At 36.2% G+C, this 23,073-nt stretch overlaps 2 protein-coding genes across 2 annotated transcripts; both read right to left on the bottom strand.

Moving 5' to 3' along the window:
• LOC104709813 (glycine-rich cell wall structural protein-like) lies at positions 9,588–12,003 on the bottom strand. The gene has a single exon (XM_019228819.1). It carries the CDS (start codon positions 11,498–11,500, stop codon positions 9,866–9,868), a length of 1,635 nt encoding a protein of 544 aa, XP_019084364.1. The 5' UTR covers positions 11,501–12,003; the 3' UTR covers positions 9,588–9,865.
• Positions 13,283–14,887, bottom strand: LOC104709812 (uncharacterized PE-PGRS family protein PE_PGRS54-like). The gene is made up of 3 exons (XM_010426368.1): positions 14,005–14,887; positions 13,513–13,920; positions 13,283–13,404 (listed from the first exon to the last, which is right to left on the bottom strand). Exons 1-3 carry the CDS (start codon positions 14,885–14,887, stop codon positions 13,283–13,285), a joined length of 1,413 nt encoding a protein of 470 aa, XP_010424670.1.

Below are 23,073 nucleotides of genomic sequence, written 5' to 3'. Positions count from 1 at the left end.
TAGCTTAAAAAAAAAAAAAAAGATATCGTACAAACGGGATGATTGTCGGATAAGACAGAACATTATAGAGTAATTTTTGTTAGGACGATACTTAGGTTTCTCTTTTTTTCAAAAATATTCTTTTTGTAATACTATTTTTCAAAAATATCATCTATTTCAAACTTCACAAAAAAACCATTAAAAAATTACAAATTTTCAAAAATTTGTGTGTAATCTTATAAATATATACATAAATTATCTTTATATGTATGTAAATTTTTTTAATATATTTTATAAATACAGTATAAAAACTTTTTAAAGACCTTTTAAAAATCTTTTAAAAACCTTTTAAAAACTGTTTAAAATCTCTGTTTAAAAATCTTTTAAAAACCTTGTAAAAATATTTTACAATGTTTTAAACCTTTATAAATATTTGGATCGAGTCTAGAGGTAGTAATTCTTATCTAGAAATACTTTGTGAATCATATAAAACTTTATAATTTTTCATATTTAAAAAGTATCATTTTTGAAAATGGATAGATAAAAAATGTATTTTTGAAAAGGGGTATACCAAAAGGGGTATTTCTCAAAAATTCTCTATTTAAAACCAATCAAATAATGCCAAATCATATTAAATAAAATTGATATTAATAAATATTTTTAAATCATTAACTAAAAACTGAAATATATTAATTTAAATAAATCCAAACCGACACAAAATCTCGTTTAATTATAAAATAGAATCTTTAATTCTCTTTTATAAACTCAAACTAATATATAATTAGTTTAGTTTTAAAATCTAGATCATAATTCAATTTGTCAACCCAAAGCGACATGTAATAATCTATTTTAATTGTAAAATATAGGATGTGAATGGTTGCAGCGGTCAGGGTGGACAAATCCATCAGCAGATTAGACCGCTTTTTATTCACCATCATCAAATACAGTCTGCAGCGGTGCGGTCTAAGGATTATAGAAAGAAAACTGATGCGGACCAACTGCGGACCATTTTTGTGTACAAATAGAGTTGGTCCGCAGCGGTCAGCTGGCCGCCCTATTTTTGGGGCGGTCTAAACCGCTGATGGATTTGGCCGCTCCGACCGCAGTCACCATTCAGACCCATAAACTCTAATTTTTATTTATCAATCCAAACTGACATATAATCAATACAATAAAAGTACAAAGAGTTTCTCTCTAGTGCTGACACATCAACATTTTGGGAAATATGAAGCTGACACCTCATTTAAAGACTTAACCAATTAAAATATGTTAATTAATACACATCAACTTTTCAACTTGCCACATCAGTTTTTAGTTAAAAACATAATTTTTAAAAGATAACCAATATAATTAAAACAAATAATAGACTTCATCATTTTAAAAAATTTGGATGACACATAGAATTTTAATTTGTAGAAATAAAAACAGAAATAAATTAAATATCCAATATATATTTAGTTTTTTCTACAGTTGATATAGCATTATTAATTTGGAAATTTTCAAATTTTATTTCTAACTCATTGTTGATTCCAAGTATTACAAAGGAAAAAAATATAAGTGAAATAGATGATAGTAAAAAATTTTATGTAGACTATTTTAAGAGCTTTACTAGCGTAATGAAAATATAAATTCAAAGAAAAAAAGTATAAAAGCTGAAGTGAGCTTTTGAGGGTATTTAAACCTTTTTGAAAATGAAATCTAATGAAAACATAACAAATAAGAACACTTAGTTTAAAGCATTTTAAAGCTAACACCTCATTTTTGTACTAAAATTTAAAAAAGTAGACAACATCTTTCATAATGAGTTCAATATGATCATTTCAGTTTTGTAAATTATAGTCTCACTTTATAATATTAAATTATTAATCGAATATATCAAAGTAGAAAACATGTTTATAAATAAAAGTGACATATATATCTATATATAAAATTTATATTCTTATCTATATTTATAACGTGTGATTGCGTTGGTATAATAGTCAAATTATTTTAGTATTCTGCTAATGTTTTTTTGTATGTTATGAGCCTTGAGTTGTGAAATCGATTAATAACTTTAAAAAGTCCAGATATAACATTTTTGGAATTTTTATTATTTTAAATAATCAATTGGTTTAAAATAAATTATTAAGTTATTTTTTAAAATATTTATTATGATCTATATTAAATATTTCCTTTGCAATTTAAATTATCGTTGTGCATCATAAATATTTTTAAATCTAAAGAATCTATAGTTTTTGAAGTATTTTAGTCTTGAAATATATATAAAATATATCAAAAATTTGTTAAAAGCTATTTACATAAGAAGAGAGAATAAAATAAAAATACTAAGATTGACTATACATTACACTTATTATTTTGTAAAAGTAATATATAACATGTATTTATTAATGTCTACAAATACCAATAAAAAGTATTAAAATTTTAGATATTGTAAAATACCAAATCTTAGATGATTTTAATTTTTTACTAATCATAGTAATATACTAATACTAAAATAAATTTAATTTATAAAAAAAATCTATGTTGCATATAAACTCTTTTTAAGATCCGTTTTCTGTTTCCGAAACGTTTCAGAAACGAAAATTCGTGGAAACATGGAAACAAGCCACTGAAACACAACTCATATAAATCTTTGTTTGGAAACTCCATTTCCGTTTTGAAAATACGACGAAATTTTTTTTTTAGCTTAGAAATTTAATGGTTTTTGTGGATTATTGGTTATGATTGATAAGATATACAATGATATAATAGTGTTTTCTATTGCAACTATGCAATAAACTTACCAATCAAAAATCTATGTAATGTTCTACAAAACACAAAAATGATTTGTATTTTTCGTTTTTTGCGTTTTCGTCTAAAAAATATGAAAGAAAATTCATTATACAAACAAGTGTATAAAGTTGTTATTACATTCCACATTTCCGCATATATCCAACTAACATAATTATTTCATTACGTGATTTTTCATTATGCAATATATGTAATTATGCGATTATGCAATGTTAATAATTAAAGCTGCAAAATTATATTTTTGACAAAAAAAAAAGAAGAGGAATCACGTTATTGGCGAAAAAACGAGGAATCACGGGAAAAAAGCGTAGAATCACGTTTTGGCCAAAAACCAAAAATTACATTTTAGCAAAAAACCTAGAATCACCATATTATATTTTTGGCTAGAAATCACCTTTTTTTTTTAAAGACCAACACAAAATCGTATTTTTGGCGAGAAATTACAGGTCTGATTGGTAACACACTTTTAAACTTTAAAAATGTTTAAAGTCTTGATATCTATTTTTTTTATCAGTCACACTTTTTTTGCTTTTAAAACCACTTTTTTACTTTCTCTTCCTTGTTTTCTCATTTTTTTTAAGCGTCAAAACACATACTTTAAAACTAAACAATTTTAAAAGCATTCTTTTTTTTCTCCCTTTCATATTTAAAAGCTCTCCAAAAGTATATATATACATATTTTACATATTTTATTTTTATAAATTAATTATTCTCATTTTTTTCGCTTTCTTTTAAGATCTATTTCGATAATAATTTTTTTTCATCATCATCACTAATAATATTGTAAAATAGTTTATGAAATTCATCATTAATAAGAGAATAAAATCATTAATTGTTTGTTTGTTTTTATGGTTGTTCCTATAGTTGTTTGTTTTAAGATCTTATTCTTATAGTTGTTTGTTTTTTCTCTTTCTTTTAAGATCTTATTCTTATAGTTGTTTGTTTTCAAACAAAATCAGATATTTGATTGACTTATATTTTTCAAAATTTTAATTTATTATTAATAAAATTTATTTTGTAATTAAAGTGCTATATAAATTAATTTCTGACATAATATATATATTTATTAATAATATTTAATAATAATAATAATAAAAATAGCAGTTACAGCTTTAAAAGTTGTTGGTAAATAATAAGATTTTATTAATTAAAGTTTATACAGTCAAAGCATCTACAACCAAATTCTCTGCAACTAAAATTTTAAAGTCAAAGTCTCTACAGCTAAAAGTAACAACCGTTACCAATCAGAGCCTACATCAAATAAATAAAATATTAATACAATAATAATATAACCAATTTTCTTTTAAGTAATGATGTAATCTAATAATACCTAAATCGTTTTGTCATTAAAAAAAATAGGATTGCAGATTGTAATCTATTCAATTGCATATTGATCCGGGGTAAGAACATGTGACCAAGGGAAACGGTGTCCGTACGACTGTCCGTACAACCAAGATCAATAGGCCATGATTCGATTATAAGAATAAAGAGAAGAGGTCTGGTTTGTATTAGAGCCCAAGAGAAAGAAGGATCTAGAAGAAGGAAGGTGTAAAATATCTAAGAGTCACAGGTGTACCTTGGAGGACGAGCTGGTGCGAGTCAAACAAGGGACGGGCATGTCACTTTCGCCATGAAGAGCGACCACGACAAGTCAACCTAGAGTCACTTTCCATCCTTCTCCTATCTCTAACGACTATATGCCCATTGTCTCTCTATAATAAGCTATGTAACACTCATTTGATATATACTAAGAAAGTCTTTTTTATTCTCTGTTCTCTCTTCATCATATTCCGCAAATCTTAACATTGTATCAGAGCAAGGTTGTTGTTCTTGACAATCTAATTCTTTTGTTCTCTTCATTCTCAAATTCTTGTTACTCGTGTTCCATTCTTGTTCGTTGCTCATGCTTTATTCTCTGGTTAAAAGCATTACCCAACGGTCTATAGCACTCGATCATGGAGAACTCAAAGCCGCTTGTGCTACCAATCGTTCTCAAAGGAAGAAACTACCTCCTGTGGTCAAGAACCACATAAACCGCATTATGTGGCCGCAGACTTTGGAGTCCTATCGAAGGTGGAAAAGCTCCAAAGAAAGCCACCATAGGAGATGGAAAAGAAACCATCAAAGAAGATGAAGAGGAGACTAGACTCATATAAGAGGCCAAATGGTTCCAAGAAGATCAAACTGTCGCCTCCATCCTCTAAAACTCTCTCGAAGCTCCAATCCTTGAAGCATACTCATATTATGCGACGGCGAGTGAACTATGGGAGACTCTTAAGAATGTCCAACCTGACTCTTGTCTTTGAAGTAAAGAAAGCCATTAATAACTTGAGTCAAGAAGACATGGAGTTTAACAAGCATTTCGGCAATTTTAGATCTCTTTGGGCTGAGTTCGAAATGCTTAGGCCAAACACCATGGATCCGACTGTACTCAACGAGCGAAGAGAACAAGACAAAGTCTTTGCTCTCCTACTCACACTCAACCCTACCTTCAACGACCTCATCAAACACATCCTAAGATCTGACAAGCTCCCTAGTCTTGACACCGTCTGCTCCCAAATCCAAAAGGAGCAAGGCTCACTTGGTCTGTTTAGCGGTAAAGGGGAGTTAGTCACGACCAACAAAGGAACATTCAAACCAGAGGATCGAAGATCAAAAGGAGGGTGTGAGCATTGCAAGAGGAAGAATCACACTAAAGATAAGTGTTGGTTCCTTCACCCTCACTTGAGACCAAGTTCCCTCAACAACAACAAAGATCCAAGAGCCAACCTCACTCACTCTAAGGATGAACCAGGACAAACCAGCACATCAAAGAGTGGAGAAGAGACAGCATCCGGAGACTATGTGAGGAAATCCGACTTGGAGGCATTTTTCAAGTCTTTGGCTCTCAAGGAGTTCGATAAAACCTTTTTAACCCCTAGACCTAAGAATTCTCTTGTTGTTGATTCGGGTGCTTCACATCACATGATTAGTAATTTGAATCTCCTAAACAATATTGAATCGGCTAATGGTAATCTTATAATCGCTAATGGAAATAAAATACTAGTTCAAGGGATTGGTAACCTAAAGTTATTTAATAAAAAATCTAAGGCATTCTATATGCCCAAGTTCACCTCTAGTCTCTTATTGGTAAAACGGACAACTAATGATGTTTATTTTCAGGATATTGAGACTGCAAAACTGATTGAAGATATCTCACCTAAATCACCAAGCCCTTCTCAATCGGTTTCTTTTGGTTCTTGTCTAGGTGTTTCTTTTAATGTTATTTAGCATGCTAGATTAGGTCATCCTCATTCTAGAGCACTTGAATTGATGATACCTAATGTTTCATTTGATCATTCTAGTTGTGAAGCTTGTATTCTTGGCACACATTGTAAGACTGTTTTCTCTAAGTCCACTACCTTTTATGAAAAATGCTTTGATTTGGTTCATTCTTATGTGTGGACATCACCATGTGTTTATAGGGATAATAACAAGTACTTTGTGATCTTTATTGATGAAAAATCGAAATATACTTGGGTTACATTGCTACCTTCTAAAGATCGTGTGATTGATGCTTTCACAAACTTTCAAAACTATATTACTAATCAATTTAATGCTAAGATTAAAGTGTTTAAAACAGATAATGGAGGAGATTATAAAAGCAATAGTTTCAAATAACATCTAGCGAGACATGACATTATACACCAAACCAGTTGTCCATACACTCCTCAACAAAACGGAATAGCCAAAAGAAAGAATCGACATTTGATGGAAGTCGCAAGATCAATGATGTTCCATGCCAATGTACCTAAGAGATATTGGGGAGATGCAATCATGACAGCATGCTACCTCATCAACAGAATCCCAACAAAGATTTTGGAAGATAAATCACCATTTGAGGTATTGAACCAATTTAAACCATCCATTAGTCATCTAAAAGTGTTTGGGTGTGTTTGCTTTGTTTTAGTACCCGGTGAGTTGAGGAACAAAACTGAAGCCAAAAGCACCAATTGCATGTTTCTCGGCTACTCAATCACCCAAAAGGGATACAAGTGCTTTGATCCTATCAACAACCGCACATTTGTGTCTCGAGATGTCAAGTTTCTTGAAGAATAAGGTTACTTTGACAAGAAAGATTGGGACAATCTAAAGGATCTTGCCACTCCAACTAATCGATCTGCAAGCCTCAAGTTCCTACTCGATCACCTTGGCGCTTCATCGCATCAAAACCACAATGTGTCCCAGGATACTCCACTTGACTCGACTGAGGTGCCTTCGATGTCGACTGATCTTTCTCCAGAAGACCAATATTCTCACACAATGGTTCAGGCGCCGAAAGAGGAGAACACACTTGAGTTGTCACACGAGGAACTTGAACATGATCCAACTCCACAACCATTGAGAAGAAGTCAAAGGATCAAGTCACATCCATCCACATGGAGAGATAAAAGATTTTGCTACAACAATCAAGCAGTTGCTCATCCGATCCAATCTGTTTTCTCTCTTGCGTTACTATCGGCTGATCATCAAGCATTTCTCTGTAAAATAGATGAACACAACATTCCAAGCACATTTGAAGAAGCCAAGAAGAGTAAGGAATGGTTAAATGTTGTTGATGATGAATTTGGAGCAATGGAGCGCAACCATACATGGGATGAAGCTGATCTTCCACCAGGAAAAAAGGCGGTAAGCTCTAAGTGGGTGTTCACGATTAAGTACTTGAGCAATGGATACATTGATAGATATAAGGCTCGACTAGTGGCGCGTGGCTTCACACAAACATATGGATAAGATTACAAGGATACATTTGCACCGGTAGCCAAACTTCATACGATAAGAATTATGCTATATCTTGCTACTAATCTATCTTGGGAGTTATGGCATATGGGCGTCAAAAATGCCTTCTTACAATGAGAACTAGAAGAAGAAGTGTATATGACACCTCCACCAGGTCTCGAAGACGCTATTGCTGCGGGAAAAGTGTTGCGCCTCAGAAAGGCTATATATGGTCTAAAACAATCTCCAAGAGCTTGGTACCACAAGCTAAGCACTAAACTTATAAATCATGGCTTCAAGAAGTCTCACCTGGATACAATCTCTTTACTCTCCAAAGCTCCAAAAGGTATTGTTGTCGTTCTCATTTATGTTGATGATTTAATCATCTCCGGAGACAATGAAGAAGGTATTAAGGAGGTTAAAGCTCATCTTAACTCAGTTTTTGATATAAAATATCTTGGAGAGCTTAAATATTTTCTTGGGATTGAAGTATGTCGATTTCCGGAAGGCTTATTTCTTTCACAAAGAAAATATACTCTTGACTTGTTGTGTGAGACAGAAAAGCTAGGGGCTAAGCCAGTAGACACACCACTTCCTGACGGATACCAAGTTGAGCGAAAGGGGGAGAGGAAAGATCCACATTACGAAAATCCCTCTCGCTATCATCGACTTGCAGGTAAGCTAATATATTTGACTCTCACTAGACCTGATATTTGCTATGCTGTGAATCAGTTGAGTCAATACATGAAAGCTCCTACAACATACCACTAGAGCATTTTGGAGAGAATCCTTCACTATCTTAAAGGAAGCCCCGAACAAGGCATTTGGATGGGAAAGAACTCTAGCACCAAGCTTGTGTGATATTGCGATGCGGATTGGGGTGGTGATAAGACAAATAGAAGATCTATAACAGGCTACTGCAGATTTATAGGAGGAAATCTAGTTACATGGAAGACAAAGAAGCAAAAGGTGGTTTCAATGTCAAGTGTAGAGTCAGAATATCGAGAAATGAGGAAGCTTACAACCGAGCTCACATGGCTCAAGGCATTGCTTGAAGATCTAGGCATCAAGACAACCACTCCTATTCCTATGCATTGTGACAATCAAGCAGCCATCCACATCGCAACCAACTCAGTGTTTCATGAAAGAACCAAACACATTGAGCTAGACTACCACACAGTTCGAGAAAAGATTGAAGAAGGTGTTACTCTCCCATACTTTACACCAAGTAAAGATCGGCTCGCTGATATTTTTACCAAGGCCGCAAGTCGTCAAGTATGCTCTCATGTCCATAGCAAACTTGGACTTGTGGACTTAACTCACCCTTGATCTCAAGTCCCCTCTCCCGTAGTCATCACACTCTTTTTCCCTCAATATAGTCTTGTCCCAAGCGGTTTTATATATTGAGGTTTTTAATGAGGTGATGTCTAACAGGGCTCCAAGTTTAGCCATTCCGCTAAACTTGAGGGGGAGTATTGATCCGGGGTAAGAACAAGTGACCAAGGAAAATGGTGTCCGTACAACCGTACGACTGTCCGTACAACCAAGATCAATAGTCTATGATTCGATTATAAGAATAAAGAGAAGAGGCCTGGTTTGTATTAGAGCCCAAGAGAAAGAAGGATCTAGAAGAAGGAAGGTGTAAAATACCTAAGAGTGAAGAGAGTCACATGTGTACTTTGGAGGACGAGCTGGTGCAAGTGAAACAAGGGACGGGCAGGTCGCTTTCACCATGAAGAGCGACCACGACAAGTCAACCTAGATCACTTTCCATCCTTCTCCTATCTCTAACGGCTATATGTCCTCTCTATAATAAGCTATGTAACACTCATTTGATATATACTAAGAAAGTCTTTTTATTCTCTGTTCTCTCTTAACTCTATTCTCCTAATCTCTTCATCATACTCCGCAAATCTTAACATTGGAGGATGGGCTAATACAATTATGACCTTGGTGCATTTTTTTTTTTTTTTGGTAAAAGGTTAAGTTTCCCTGGTGCATTATTGTTCTGCTTTGGCCATTATGAATCGAAAACATTGATTGATTTGAACTTAATTATATCCATCTTATGAAAAGAGTTTATTGATATCATATACTAGTACAAAGGAAAACAAGATTAACTTCATAAGTGATAACAATGGGAATGCATGCAAAATAAGCAAGAAAGAACTTTGACAAAAAAAAAAAAAAAAAGCAAGAAGGAAAGAGAATGCATGAAAGCGTACGTGCATTACATGCTAGAATTTCTTAAAACTCAACGCCACCTACACCTTTTCGAATCATTTCCGCTTCCAACAATATCAGTGGCACCACCTTCAACATAACTACCAACGCTGTTTCAAACAACATTACCAACAAACTTAACAGCATGGGCACCTCCACCAGCACTAGCATTTCCACCAGCACCAGCATTTCCACCAGCACCAGCACTTCCACCGGCACCACCAGAACCACTTGCTCCTCCAGTACCACCAGCACCACTAGGTCCACCAGCACCACTAGGACCACCAGCACCAGCAGCACCACCAGCACCGGTAGCACCACCAGCACCACTAGCACCACCACTACCACCACCACCAGCACCACTAGCACCAACACTAGCACTACCAGCACCACTAGAACCACCATTACCACCAGCATCAGAACCACCAGCACCACTGCTACCACCAGTACCACCAGCACCACTTGCACCACCAGTATCAGTAGCACCGCCATCACTACTAGTATCATCACTCTCACCAGTACCACCAGCATTAGCACCACTAGCACCACCAGCACCACTTGCGCCACCAGCACCAGTAGCACCCCCTGCACCACTAGCACCACCAGCACCACTAGCTCCACCAGCACCGCTAGCAGCACCAGCACCACCGGCACCGCTAGCAGCACCGGCACCACCAGCACCACTAATACTACCACTAGAAACATCGGTACTAGTAGCAGTTCCATCTCCACCAACACTACCACTAAGACCATCTCCAACAACATTAGTTCCATTGGCACCACCACCAGCACCACTAGCACCACCAGCACCACTAACACCACCAGCACCACTAGTACCATCATCACCACCAGCACCACCGGCACCACTGGCACCACCAGCACCACCAGGACCACTGGCACCACCGGGACCACCAGCACCACTAGGACCACCCGCACCACTAGGACCACCCGCACCACTAGGACCACCAGCACCACTTGCACCACCAGCACCACTATCACCACCACTAGCACCACCACTAGCACCACCACTACCACCAGCATCAGCACCACTAGCACCACCAGCACCACTTGCCCCACCAGCACCAGTGGCACCACCAGCACCACTAGCACCACCGGCACCACTAGCTCCCCCTGCACCACTGGCACCACCAGCACCACCGGCACCACTGGCACCACCGGCACCACCAGCACCACTAATATCACCACTAGACGTATCGCTACTAGTTGTAGTACCTCCAGCAGCACCACTATTACCAATTCCTACAACAATGCTATCAGAAACTCCTTTGTGATCACCTCTTCTAGCACCACTTCCTACAACTCGCCTGTGACCGCCTCTTCTAACGAAACCACTAACACCATACATGACGCCTATTTCACCTTGAAAAGTACCATCTATACGGTTTCTTCCACTTCCAATAACGCCACTATCACCTTTTCTAGAACCACCGGCATTATTTCTAACAATGCTACCAACACTTTTTCCACCTCCGTCACCAACAACTCCTCCTCCCGTTCTTATATTAGAACTTGCACCTCCATCTCCGGCTGCAAAACCACCGCTGGAACCACCTTGAGCTCTTATACCATCCCCGACAACAGCACGAGCACCGCCTGCTCCATGTATATAATGCCCGCTTTTGCCGCTGCCACGACCACCTATACCAGATAATTTTCCCAACACTTGGGTTGACATCAGTAACACCAACACAAATGCCATTACCCAACCCCTTCTCACGACCATCTCCATATATACTCTTACTCTCTCTTTTTATATATTAATATACGCCGATTCTGATCAAGACAGATAACCAAACAATATAAGCTCAATCAGAACCTGCGATTTGATTACTACATACCTTGGCGGGAGGCCGTATTTATAGCAAAAAAAATCCATCACAAGCACGCACACGTGTCTTCTAAGTACCGGTTCATTACTAATATGAAAACCCACACAACACTTTTAAATCTTGAAAACGCGTTCAGATTCTTCGGTCGACATGGATACACAACATATAGTCTTCTATAATACGATATTAAAATAAAGCTGATAATGATGGTCACTTGTAAGAACACTCATGCGTTCTTGTAAGAACAAGATATTTCAGACAATATACTTGCTCCATTCATTTCACAGTGCTTCTTAGTGGAATATTTCATGTGGAACTCAACTTGCATAACCGCACTTCTGCTAATATACTAAAGTTGCATTCAGGAAAGAGGTTTGGTCACGATTTTTGGATAGCCTGGCTACACTAGGAACATTTAGACCTCAACGGTTTATTATTGGTATATATATGTTCTAAGCAGTGACCCTATATATATATATATATATATAAGATATGAACGCTTAAGAATATACCCTAAACGAAACTGCTTCATGCCATTCAACGCGACGTAGCGATGAATAAAAGGAAACCCATGTTTAAAGATGACAAAAAAGGTACTCTAGTATGTGCGGATCACACCGAGTTGGAAAACACGTGATAAAGTGGGAATAAACAATGGGAGCTGTCCAACTAAAAAACAAAATAATACTGCCTCCGTTTCATAATATACAATGTTTTAAAAAAAAAAATTTTGTTCATAATATAACATGTTGTCAAATTTCTATGCAACTTTTAGATTAATTTTATATTTAATATTATGCATATTGCTTCTGATTAATTAGTTGAATTTTTTAAAAATAAACACTTTTTAATATGCATGTTTTAAGTTAAAACATCATATATTTTAAAACGGAGTAAATAATATACTTCTACACTTGGGCATGCCGACAGAAAAAAAAAAAACAATATACTTGGCAATTAGCATATAATAAAGGGAGTTTTGGCAGCGAAGGTGTGACACTGTGACTGACTGATCACTGATCTCCACTCTCTTCATCAACTTTAGAGTTTAGATTCTCCCAAAAAGCAATTTTCTTGTGACTTTATTTTGTACAGTTGCGTAGCACAAAATAAATAACAGAATGGAAAGATGACCCAACAAAACGGAGTGCAGACTTTTTTACCAATACAAAAGCATATTTGAGCTCAAATACTGGCATCTTAGAATATTTTTCTGTTAAAGCTTTCTGAGCCTAATTACAAATGTAGAAGAGTAAAAATCAAATCATAAACAAAGTTAGCTTTTTAAAACTTCTTTTTGAAAAATATTTATAATTATTTTGTTAGATTTAGGAGTGCAATCCCCTATATAATAAACGGAAGTACACAACATTGTTTTTTAGACTATATAATTTTAATAATNTATCCATCTTATGAAAAGAGTTTATTGATATCATATACTAGTACAAAGGAAAACAAGATTAACTTCATAAGTGATAACAATGGGAATGCATGCAAAATAAGCAAGAAAGAACTTTGACAAAAAAAAAAAAAAAAAGCAAGAAGGAAAGAGAATGCATGAAAGCGTACGTGCATTACATGCTAGAATTTCTTAAAACTCAACGCCACCTACACCTTTTCGAATCATTTCCGCTTCCAACAATATCAGTGGCACCACCTTCAACATAACTACCAACGCTGTTTCAAACAACATTACCAACAAACTTAACAGCATGGGCACCTCCACCAGCACTAGCATTTCCACCAGCACCAGCATTTCCACCAGCACCAGCACTTCCACCGGCACCACCAGAACCACTTGCTCCTCCAGTACCACCAGCACCACTAGGTCCACCAGCACCACTAGGACCACCAGCACCAGCAGCACCACCAGCACCGGTAGCACCACCAGCACCACTAGCACCACCACTACCACCACCACCAGCACCACTAGCACCAACACTAGCACTACCAGCACCACTAGAACCACCATTACCACCAGCATCAGAACCACCAGCACCACTGCTACCACCAGTACCACCAGCACCACTTGCACCACCAGTATCAGTAGCACCGCCATCACTACTAGTATCATCACTCTCACCAGTACCACCAGCATTAGCACCACTAGCACCACCAGCACCACTTGCGCCACCAGCACCAGTAGCACCCCCTGCACCACTAGCACCACCAGCACCACTAGCTCCACCAGCACCGCTAGCAGCACCAGCACCACCGGCACCGCTAGCAGCACCGGCACCACCAGCACCACTAATACTACCACTAGAAACATCGGTACTAGTAGCAGTTCCATCTCCACCAACACTACCACTAAGACCATCTCCAACAACATTAGTTCCATTGGCACCACCACCAGCACCACTAGCACCACCAGCACCACTAACACCACCAGCACCACTAGTACCATCATCACCACCAGCACCACCGGCACCACTGGCACCACCAGCACCACCAGGACCACTGGCACCACCGGGACCACCAGCACCACTAGGACCACCCGCACCACTGGGACCACCCGCACCACTAGGACCACCAGCACCACTTGCACCACCAGCACCACTATCACCACCACTAGCACCACCACTAGCACCACCACTACCACCAGCATCAGCACCACTAGCACCACCAGCACCACTTGCCCCACCAGCACCAGTGGCACCACCGGCACCACTAGCACCACCGGCACCACTAGCTCCCCCTGCACCACTGGCACCACCAGCACCACCGGCACCACTGGCACCACCGGCACCACCAGCACCACTAATATCACCACTAGACGTATCGCTACTAGTTGTAGTACCTCCAGCAGCACCACTATTACCAATTCCTACAACAATGCTATCAGAAACTCCTTTGTGATCACCTCTTCTAGCACCACTTCCTACAACTCGCCTGTGACCGCCTCTTCTAACGAAACCACTAACACCATACATGACGCCTATTTCACCTTGAAAAGTACCATCTATACGGTTTCTTCCACTTCCAATAACGCCACTATCACCTTTTCTAGAACCACCGGCATTATTTCTAACAATGCTACCAACACTTTTTCCACCTCCGTCACCAACAACTCCTCCTCCCGTTCTTATATTAGAACTTGCACCTCCATCTCCGGCTGCAAAACCACCGCTGGAACCACCTTGAGCTCTTATACCATCCCCGACAACAGCACGAGCACCGCCTGCTCCATGTATATAATGCCCGCTTTTGCCGCTGCCACGACCACCTATACCAGATAATTTTCCCAACACTTGGGTTGACATCAGTAACACCAACACAAATGCCATTACCCAACCCCTTCTCACGACCATCTCCATATATACTCTTACTCTCTCTTTTTATATATTAATATACGCCGATTCTGATCAAGACAGATAACCAAACAATATAAGCTCAATCAGAACCTGCGATTTGATTACTACATACCTTGGCGGGAGGCCGTATTTATAGCAAAAAAAATCCATCACAAGCACGCACACGTGTCTTCTAAGTACCGGTTCATTACTAATATGAAAACCCACACAACACTTTTAAATCTTGAAAACGCGTTCAGATTCTTCGGTCGACATGGATACACAACATATAGTCTTCTATAATACGATATTAAAATAAAGCTGATAATGATGGTCACTTGTAAGAACACTCATGCGTTCTTGTAAGAACAAGATATTTCAGACAATATACTTGCTCCATTCATTTCACAGTGCTTCTTAGTGGAATATTTCATGTGGAACTCAACTTGCATAACCGCACTTCTGCTAATATACTAAAGTTGCATTCAGGAAAGAGGTTTGGTCACGATTTTTGGATAGCCTGGCTACACTAGGAACATTTAGACCTCAACGGTTTATTATTGGTATATATATGTTCTAAGCAGTGACCCTATATATATATATATATATATAAGATATGAACGCTTAAGAATATAACCTAAACGAAACTGCTTCATACCATTCAACGCGACGTAGCGATGAATAAAAGGAAACCCATGTTTAAAGATGACAAAAAAGGTACTCTAGTATGTGCGGATCACACCGAGTTGGAAAACACGTGATAAAGTGGGAATAAACAATGGGAGCTGTCCAACTAAAAAACAAAATAATACTGCCTCCGTTTCATAATATACAATGTTTTAAAAAAAAAAATTTTGTTCATAATATAACATGTTGTCAAATTTCTATGCAACTTTTAGATTAATTTTATATTTAATATTATGCATATTGCTTCTGATTAATTAGTTGAATTTTTTAAAAATAAACACTTTTTAATATGCATGTTTTAAGTTAAAACATCATATATTTTAAAACGGAGTAAATAATATACTTCTACACTTGGGCATGCCGACAGAAAAAAAAAAAACAATATACTTGGCAATTAGCATATAATAAAGGGAGTTTTGGCAGCGAAGGTGTGACACTGTGACTGACTGATCACTGATCTCCACTCTCTTCATCAACTTTAGAGTTTAGATTCTCCCAAAAAGCAATTTTCTTGTGACTTTATTTTGTACAGTTGCGTAGCACAAAATAAATAACAGAATGGAAAGATGACCCAACAAAACGGAGTGCAGACTTTTTTACCAATACAAAAGCATATTTGAGCTCAAATACTGGCATCTTAGAATATTTTTCTGTTAAAGCTTTCTGAGCCTAATTACAAATGTAGAAGAGTAAAAATCAAATCATAAACAAAGTTAGCTTTTTAAAACTTCTTTTTGAAAAATATTTATAATTATTTTGTTAGATTTAGGAGTGCAATCCCCTATATAATAAACGGAAGTACACAACATTGTTTTTTAGACTATATAATTTTAATAATTTGGTTACAAATAGGTTATACATTAATGATAGATTAATTAGTTACAAATAAGTTATACCAAAAATCTTAAAGAGAATATTCTAAAGAATCATATCATCTAACTTACCATATTAATTTCCTTTATTAAATTATTCATCAAATAAAATATTTTGATATCTAACTTAACATATTAATTTGTTAACTATCATTATACTTCACCTTTTATTTTTATATTTGAGTCTATTTTGTGAAACAAATAAATTATCATATTATTTATTATAATTAAAAAATAGTTTTATTTCTAGATATACCATAAGTTGAATTTTAAAAAACAAATATAAATTCTTCAATCTATAAAATATTTAAGCAGTGGCAGGAGGTAAGTCTATTTGTAGAAGACACTATCATACTAGGGATCGAGTCCCGCTTCCTACGAATGCAGGAATTTGGTTAATGGGCCGGTGGCCCAATGGTTGACAAAAAAAAAATATCTATATATATATATATATATCTATATATGTAAGCTTTAGTAATATTATTCTTTAAATATAAAATCAATTGAATTAAAAGTTTTACTGAATAACAGGTCAAAATTTGAATATTTAAATTCAAATTTACAAAATTATGTCTTATAATGACATTCAAGTCATGATGTAGAATATACATTGTTAAAATAACTTCACATATATAACCTAATACAACATATTAAAATTTTATTTTAAAATATAAAATATACAAAATTTTGTATAAAATAAAATTTAACCAGTGTTATAGCACATGTAATTATCTAGAATAATTAACAGTATAAAACTTACAAAATAAGTGTTTTTTTTTCAAGCCATCATATTTAGCATATTGCATAATGTTTTATCCATCAAAACTTTTAAAAACATTCACATAAATTATATTTTATATAAAAGTTATAATATAAATAAAATGAATTTCAACCCGTGCTCTATCACGGGTATTTTTCTAGTATATATATATTTAGGTGGTAATTTAGGTTTAATCTATGCTATTTAGATTTGTATAATAAAACTAGGTTTTCACGCGGGTCAACTTTTTTTGTTATCATTTTTTGAATAATAATTTTTCATTTATTTGGTTCATAAATTCCCAATTATTCAGTTTTGAGTCGAATTGAAATTATTTCATTTGTAAATGAAATAATTAACAATATAAAACTTACAAAATCTAAATATCTTAAAATTATTTTTATTATTTATATTATTTCACATATATAACCTAATACAACATATTAAAATTTTATTTTAAAATATAAAATATACAAAATTTTGTATAAAATAAAATTTAACCAGTGTTATAACACATGTAATTATCTAGAATAATTAAAAATATAAAACTTAAAAAATAAGTGTTTTTTTTCAAGCCATCATATTTAGCATATGATTTTATTGCATAATGTTTTATCCAACAAAAATTTTAAAAACATTCACATAAATTATATTTTATATAAAAGTTATAATATAAATAAAATGAATTTCAACCTGTGCTCTATCACGGGTATTATTCTAGTATATATATATTTAGGTGGTAATTTAGGTTTAATCTATGCTATTTAGATTTGTATAATAAAACTAGATTTTCACGCGGGTCAAATTTTTGTTATCATTTTTTGAATAATAATGTTTCATTTATTTGGTTCATAAATTCCCAATTATTCTGTTTTGAGTCGAATTGAAATTATTTCATTTGTATATGCATTATACAAAACAAAACAAATCCAATAACAAATTTGATTTAAACACAATTTTTATTTATAAACTATATAAAACATAAGAAGAGGAAAAAATATTGTCCTCTGCCATGTAGCGGATTTAAATATTTTTCAGTCGCAAAAAAACATTCTATAAAACCCGTGAGAGTAAATAATATGCATGCATCTTCCCCGTTTGAGTTCACTACAAGACCTATTTATAATATGTTTTAAACTCACAAGGTGAGACACAGTCAGTGACTTGAATCTGGAGCTCAAAATTAAATGATTATGTTCAAAAATAAATGATTATGTTCAAATAGTCCCGCAGAAGTTCACATTTTTTTTATAAGTTCCAAAGTAACTAAAAATATATTACATGTTGTGGAACAAATTGGTTGTCAACGCAAAAAAGAGTTCTCTCTATTTCCATACACCTATATATTAGATGTTTGTAGTTTGTGAGTTCTCTTAAGTGCTTATTGTTGTACATAGTTTGATGTCGGACGTTTCTCTATAAGAATGTTTATAGGTATTTTTCTATAAGATATTTAGATGTTGTGGAGTCATATCGGTTATCAACGCAAGAAAGAGTTGTCACTTGTTAGTATATATGCAAACCAGTTGATTACGTAGGTGTGACAATCAGGATATCATCAGCGTTATTGCTGGGAAGTGGAAATTGACGACAGAGTATCAGCAGATGTTTAACGCGTGTGGTGTCAAACTTCAATACTGTATACAGTATGTAAAGTCAAAGATGGAAAAAAATTTGAGGACAGGGCAAAATTGATTATGGGTGATTACGGGCTCGACCCTGGGTAAAACTGTCCGTTTGTGCGTTACAATATACAAGGTAACAAAGGTGTAATTGCTGATAGCAAGACTGGAGAAGGTGTAATTGCTGATAGCAAGACTGGAGAAGGTATTATTAGTGTTTGATTTGATTTTACATACGGGATCTTTGATAAAACGGTCGAACTAACATGTGTGCCATATACTAGAAAGATTGTGGGTAATTATGCTCCGACGCTACCGATGAGGCAATTATTACCAAGCTTCTCCATTCAGATTTGGATTTAGTTTGATTATATTTATTTATAATATGATAAGCTTCTCATACTACACATATATACTTATATATATAGATATTCCAAAAATTCATCGTAAATATATAAAAAAATTGGGTTTACATTTTTTTAATAAACCAAATAGATTTTTTTTTATGAAAATAAACTATTTTTATTAATGGGCCGACTCAATAGGTGAAATTACAAACCGATAACAATAACAAAATGGAATTTTTTCGGTGAACAACAACAAAGAAACAAGGTTGGTTTCAGACGGTTAAACGGAGACAGAAAATCAGACCTACTAGCAACGACGAATACAAGTCCCACGGCTTTGTGATTTCGTCGCTGGATCCGATTCTTTAACTGGCGTATTCGGATCCTGTCGCAGAATCGTTACCAACGGTGATTCAAACCCACCACAAGACTTTCAGAATAGATTAATCCTCCGAATCTCCGCCATCCAATGAATATCGAAGCCCCGACCTAGCAAAACGACATACTCGGATTCAAGCCCTTGATCTCCGAATCCATGCAACCAAAAAGCCTTCCCGAGGCAATGCAATCTTCAGACCCGGTCCAGTGGAAGCAAGACATGGAGGCTAGATAGAGGTGCTGGCTCAAAAACAACCTCTCAACAGACAGAACCTATGAAAGTCATCTAAGATCCTAAAAAAGATCTACTGTTAACCACCAAAACACTCACCCGAAAAACCCACCTATCTTCATACGTCTTCCGTCGCCGCCGCAGCCTTTAACCTGACAGTTGAGCCGTGAAATACTCCTCTGCATCTCTAATGGAGTCTTCAAGCAAGGAGGAACTAGATCTGAAGCCTTTCGTCCTCTGGGAAAGGGCCACAGCTGCAACGCATGCCAGAAAAAATCACACCACTTTGGTGATGGAAAAGAAAGCTTGCCTCACTTCTGCTGCGACACGATCTAGATCTAAAAAGGAGAAGCATGATATAAGTGTGCTTTTTGAGTCTTTTGATTTGCTTTTTAGGTTGTTTTTGAGTCTTTGTAGGACTAGGTACCTATTGGCACGAATGGGAGCATAATTGAACAAAATAGGAGGATTTGGAGCACATTCGATCATTGAGGCCGAAGCTGTGAAGCGTGGATACGAGTTTAGAGAGCTGCATTGATTGATACAGGCCCATAAGAGTTTAGAGAGCTGCAATTTGCTAATAATACAGGCCCATCTGAATCGATTTCCATTTTTTTCCTAAATCAAACAAATTGATTATTAGGGTTTATAGCGTTCATTGAGGAAAAATTGAATTTGAGAGATAATGGAATTAAGCTCGGAATCATATAGTAGCATGAGGAGCAGGTATGGAGGTCGACAAGTTTGTGACTGTTGATTGTCGGCAAAGGTTTTTATATCTAAAACGGTGAGAAATCCACATTGAAGGTTCCTCGGGTGTGAGCTTTACAAGGTACGTGTCGCTTGTGTTTCGAGCAATGTTGAAGTGAGGAGTTTTTGTTGATTAAGCAGTGGTATGATGTTTCTGTAGGAAGGTGGTAATGTTCACTGTACGTACTTGAGGTGGGTTCATGAAGAAGAAGTGAAAGGCTGGCCGAAAAGAGCATTGGTAGAAGCTCAAGCAGATATTAATGAGAAAAATAAGATGATCAATCAACTATCAACGACAATCATGGAGCTTCGTGGTGATTTAAGGAGGCATAAATTGCAGATATCTTCAACTGATACCAAAGTTGAAGAGAGAAATTTGGTGGAGGTTTGATTGAGGAAAAGGATTGATGATATGGAAGCAATTATGTATCGTTAACGCATTGTCATCACGGGTTTGACATGCTTTCTTTAATGTGCAATTGGAGTCATCATATTTGGTTGAGTAACCTGATGACTATTGATAATAGGATTTTTGTGTGTCTATCCTAGCAGGTTCAATTAACCTTATGTGTTGTAGTACTTAAGGTGTTAATCCAAATGGGATGTTGCTAGCAATCAAGATGCAATCAAGCAATCACAAGTCAAGCCAATTCAAAAAGAGTGTTTATCTAACAATCCTAGAATGATCATAATGCAAAACGGAAATGAGTTACAAAACTAGAAACGAAAATGTATGACAAGGAGTAAACGTGAGTAAAAGCGAAATCGAGTCTAAACAGGAACTAAATAGCAAGATGAAAAAACGGTCTCAGGAATGCAATATCAATCAAAAAGATAGAAGTCTTAAGGATGGGGTAATCGATGTCGGTGGAGTTTTCTAGTTTACAGAGTGTTTAACATGCCACAAGCAAACTATCCCTAAACAATGAACATCACGACTTAGCTAATCCAATCTCTTGGCAGAAACTACTCAAACTCAACCACTTCCAAACCTAGCTCTTGCTAGAAAAACATGATCAAGCAGGCATGACAAACAAGTTCATTCACGTCAACAAACATCCTAGACAACTAATCTCTTAGGCTAGGAATGTAAGTCTCTGGCACTAGTTGGTCAGACATTTCATCGAACACCTTTTGGGTGTGGAAATGTCTACGACCTAGTTCCAATTGATCAGAGAGAAACTAGTATTTCTAACTCTAGTCCAGAAGGGAATCATACAAATCAAAGCTTAAACACCCTACATCCTAAGATCCTCCACCTAGTCTATCCCATCCCCAAGAACTCTAACACTACTCGGATCTAGAAATCATCATCAACGATACAAACTCATTAAGAACAACCTAAATAACTTTGTAGATAAAAAGGGGAAGAACAACTTTGTAGAAGAAATCAAATGCAAAAATTGAATAAATTAAAAGATATCGGGATACAAAGTCTGAGAATGTTTTAGGTGGCTATGTAAAACCTTAAGAACAAAACGAGATAAAAGATGTCTTCGGTAAAGACTTAACAAAATGTTTATATAGTCCAACATGGAAAGCCCTAAACATAAAACGACAAGGTAAAGAGTCGGTTTGGGAATCTCCTGAAGCGTGTGAGACGGAGCGTCTTCCTGACATGTGTGATCGAGTCGGTGTGCGTCCAGTGGCTCGAATGGTATATGAAAGTGGCTCGAACGGTGTGAGTAGGAGTGGCTCGAGCGGTGTGAGTGAAAGTGGCTCGAGCGTGGTCGGCTCGAAGGAGGTGCAGGGAGGTTGGCTCGAGCTGGGTGTATACGCATCCACTAAAACAATGATAACTCTTGAACCACAGCTCCGATTGGCTTGAGATAAACGGCATTGGGAAGATGACTCAATTCTCTACAAATTTGATGAAGGCGTCAAAAGCTATATCCCTCGACCGGTGGCTCGAGTGATGGATCGAGTGGTGGCTCGAGTGGTGGCTCGAGCGTGGATGTTGGAGCGTGGTTCGAGCGTTGATGACATCCATTCCAGGCATGATGGATCGAGTGGGATGCTGGTGCTTTTTCCTGGGAGTGCGTCCAAGTCGGATGTCGGTCGAGTCACATGACGTCCATTCCAGGCATGCTTGGTCGAGCCGCATGTCTCAACCTCCATTCAGTTCCAACAGTGTGGACATCTCCTAAACACCTGAAATAACTCCAATTATGCAAGATGTATGCAAACCAATGCAAAGACTACCTAGATATGCATATTATGCAAAAGGGACTAAAAACAATGCAAAACAATGAGTTAAGAGAACAAAATGAATAACAAATGCATGATGAAAGAGTATACAATATATACATATCAACTCCCCCAAATTATTCTTTGCTTGCCCTCAAGCAAATAACAAGAACAAAGTATGGAAGAGAGGTTTGAAAATGGGGTCTCAGAACCTAAAACATGTTGAATAATATAGTTAGAATCAAGATCTTTGTTTTTAGTTCTATGATGCATGGTGAAGGGACTTTATTTTAAAACTTTATTGAAACGATTATGATCTTTAATCTACACATGCGATCCTATCAA

The sequence above is a fragment of the Camelina sativa genome, chromosome 8 (assembly GCF_000633955.1).
Source record: "Camelina sativa cultivar DH55 chromosome 8, Cs, whole genome shotgun sequence".
NCBI classification, from domain to species: Eukaryota; Viridiplantae; Streptophyta; class Magnoliopsida; order Brassicales; family Brassicaceae; genus Camelina; species Camelina sativa.
This window is presented reverse-complemented; position numbering and strand designations above follow the sequence as displayed.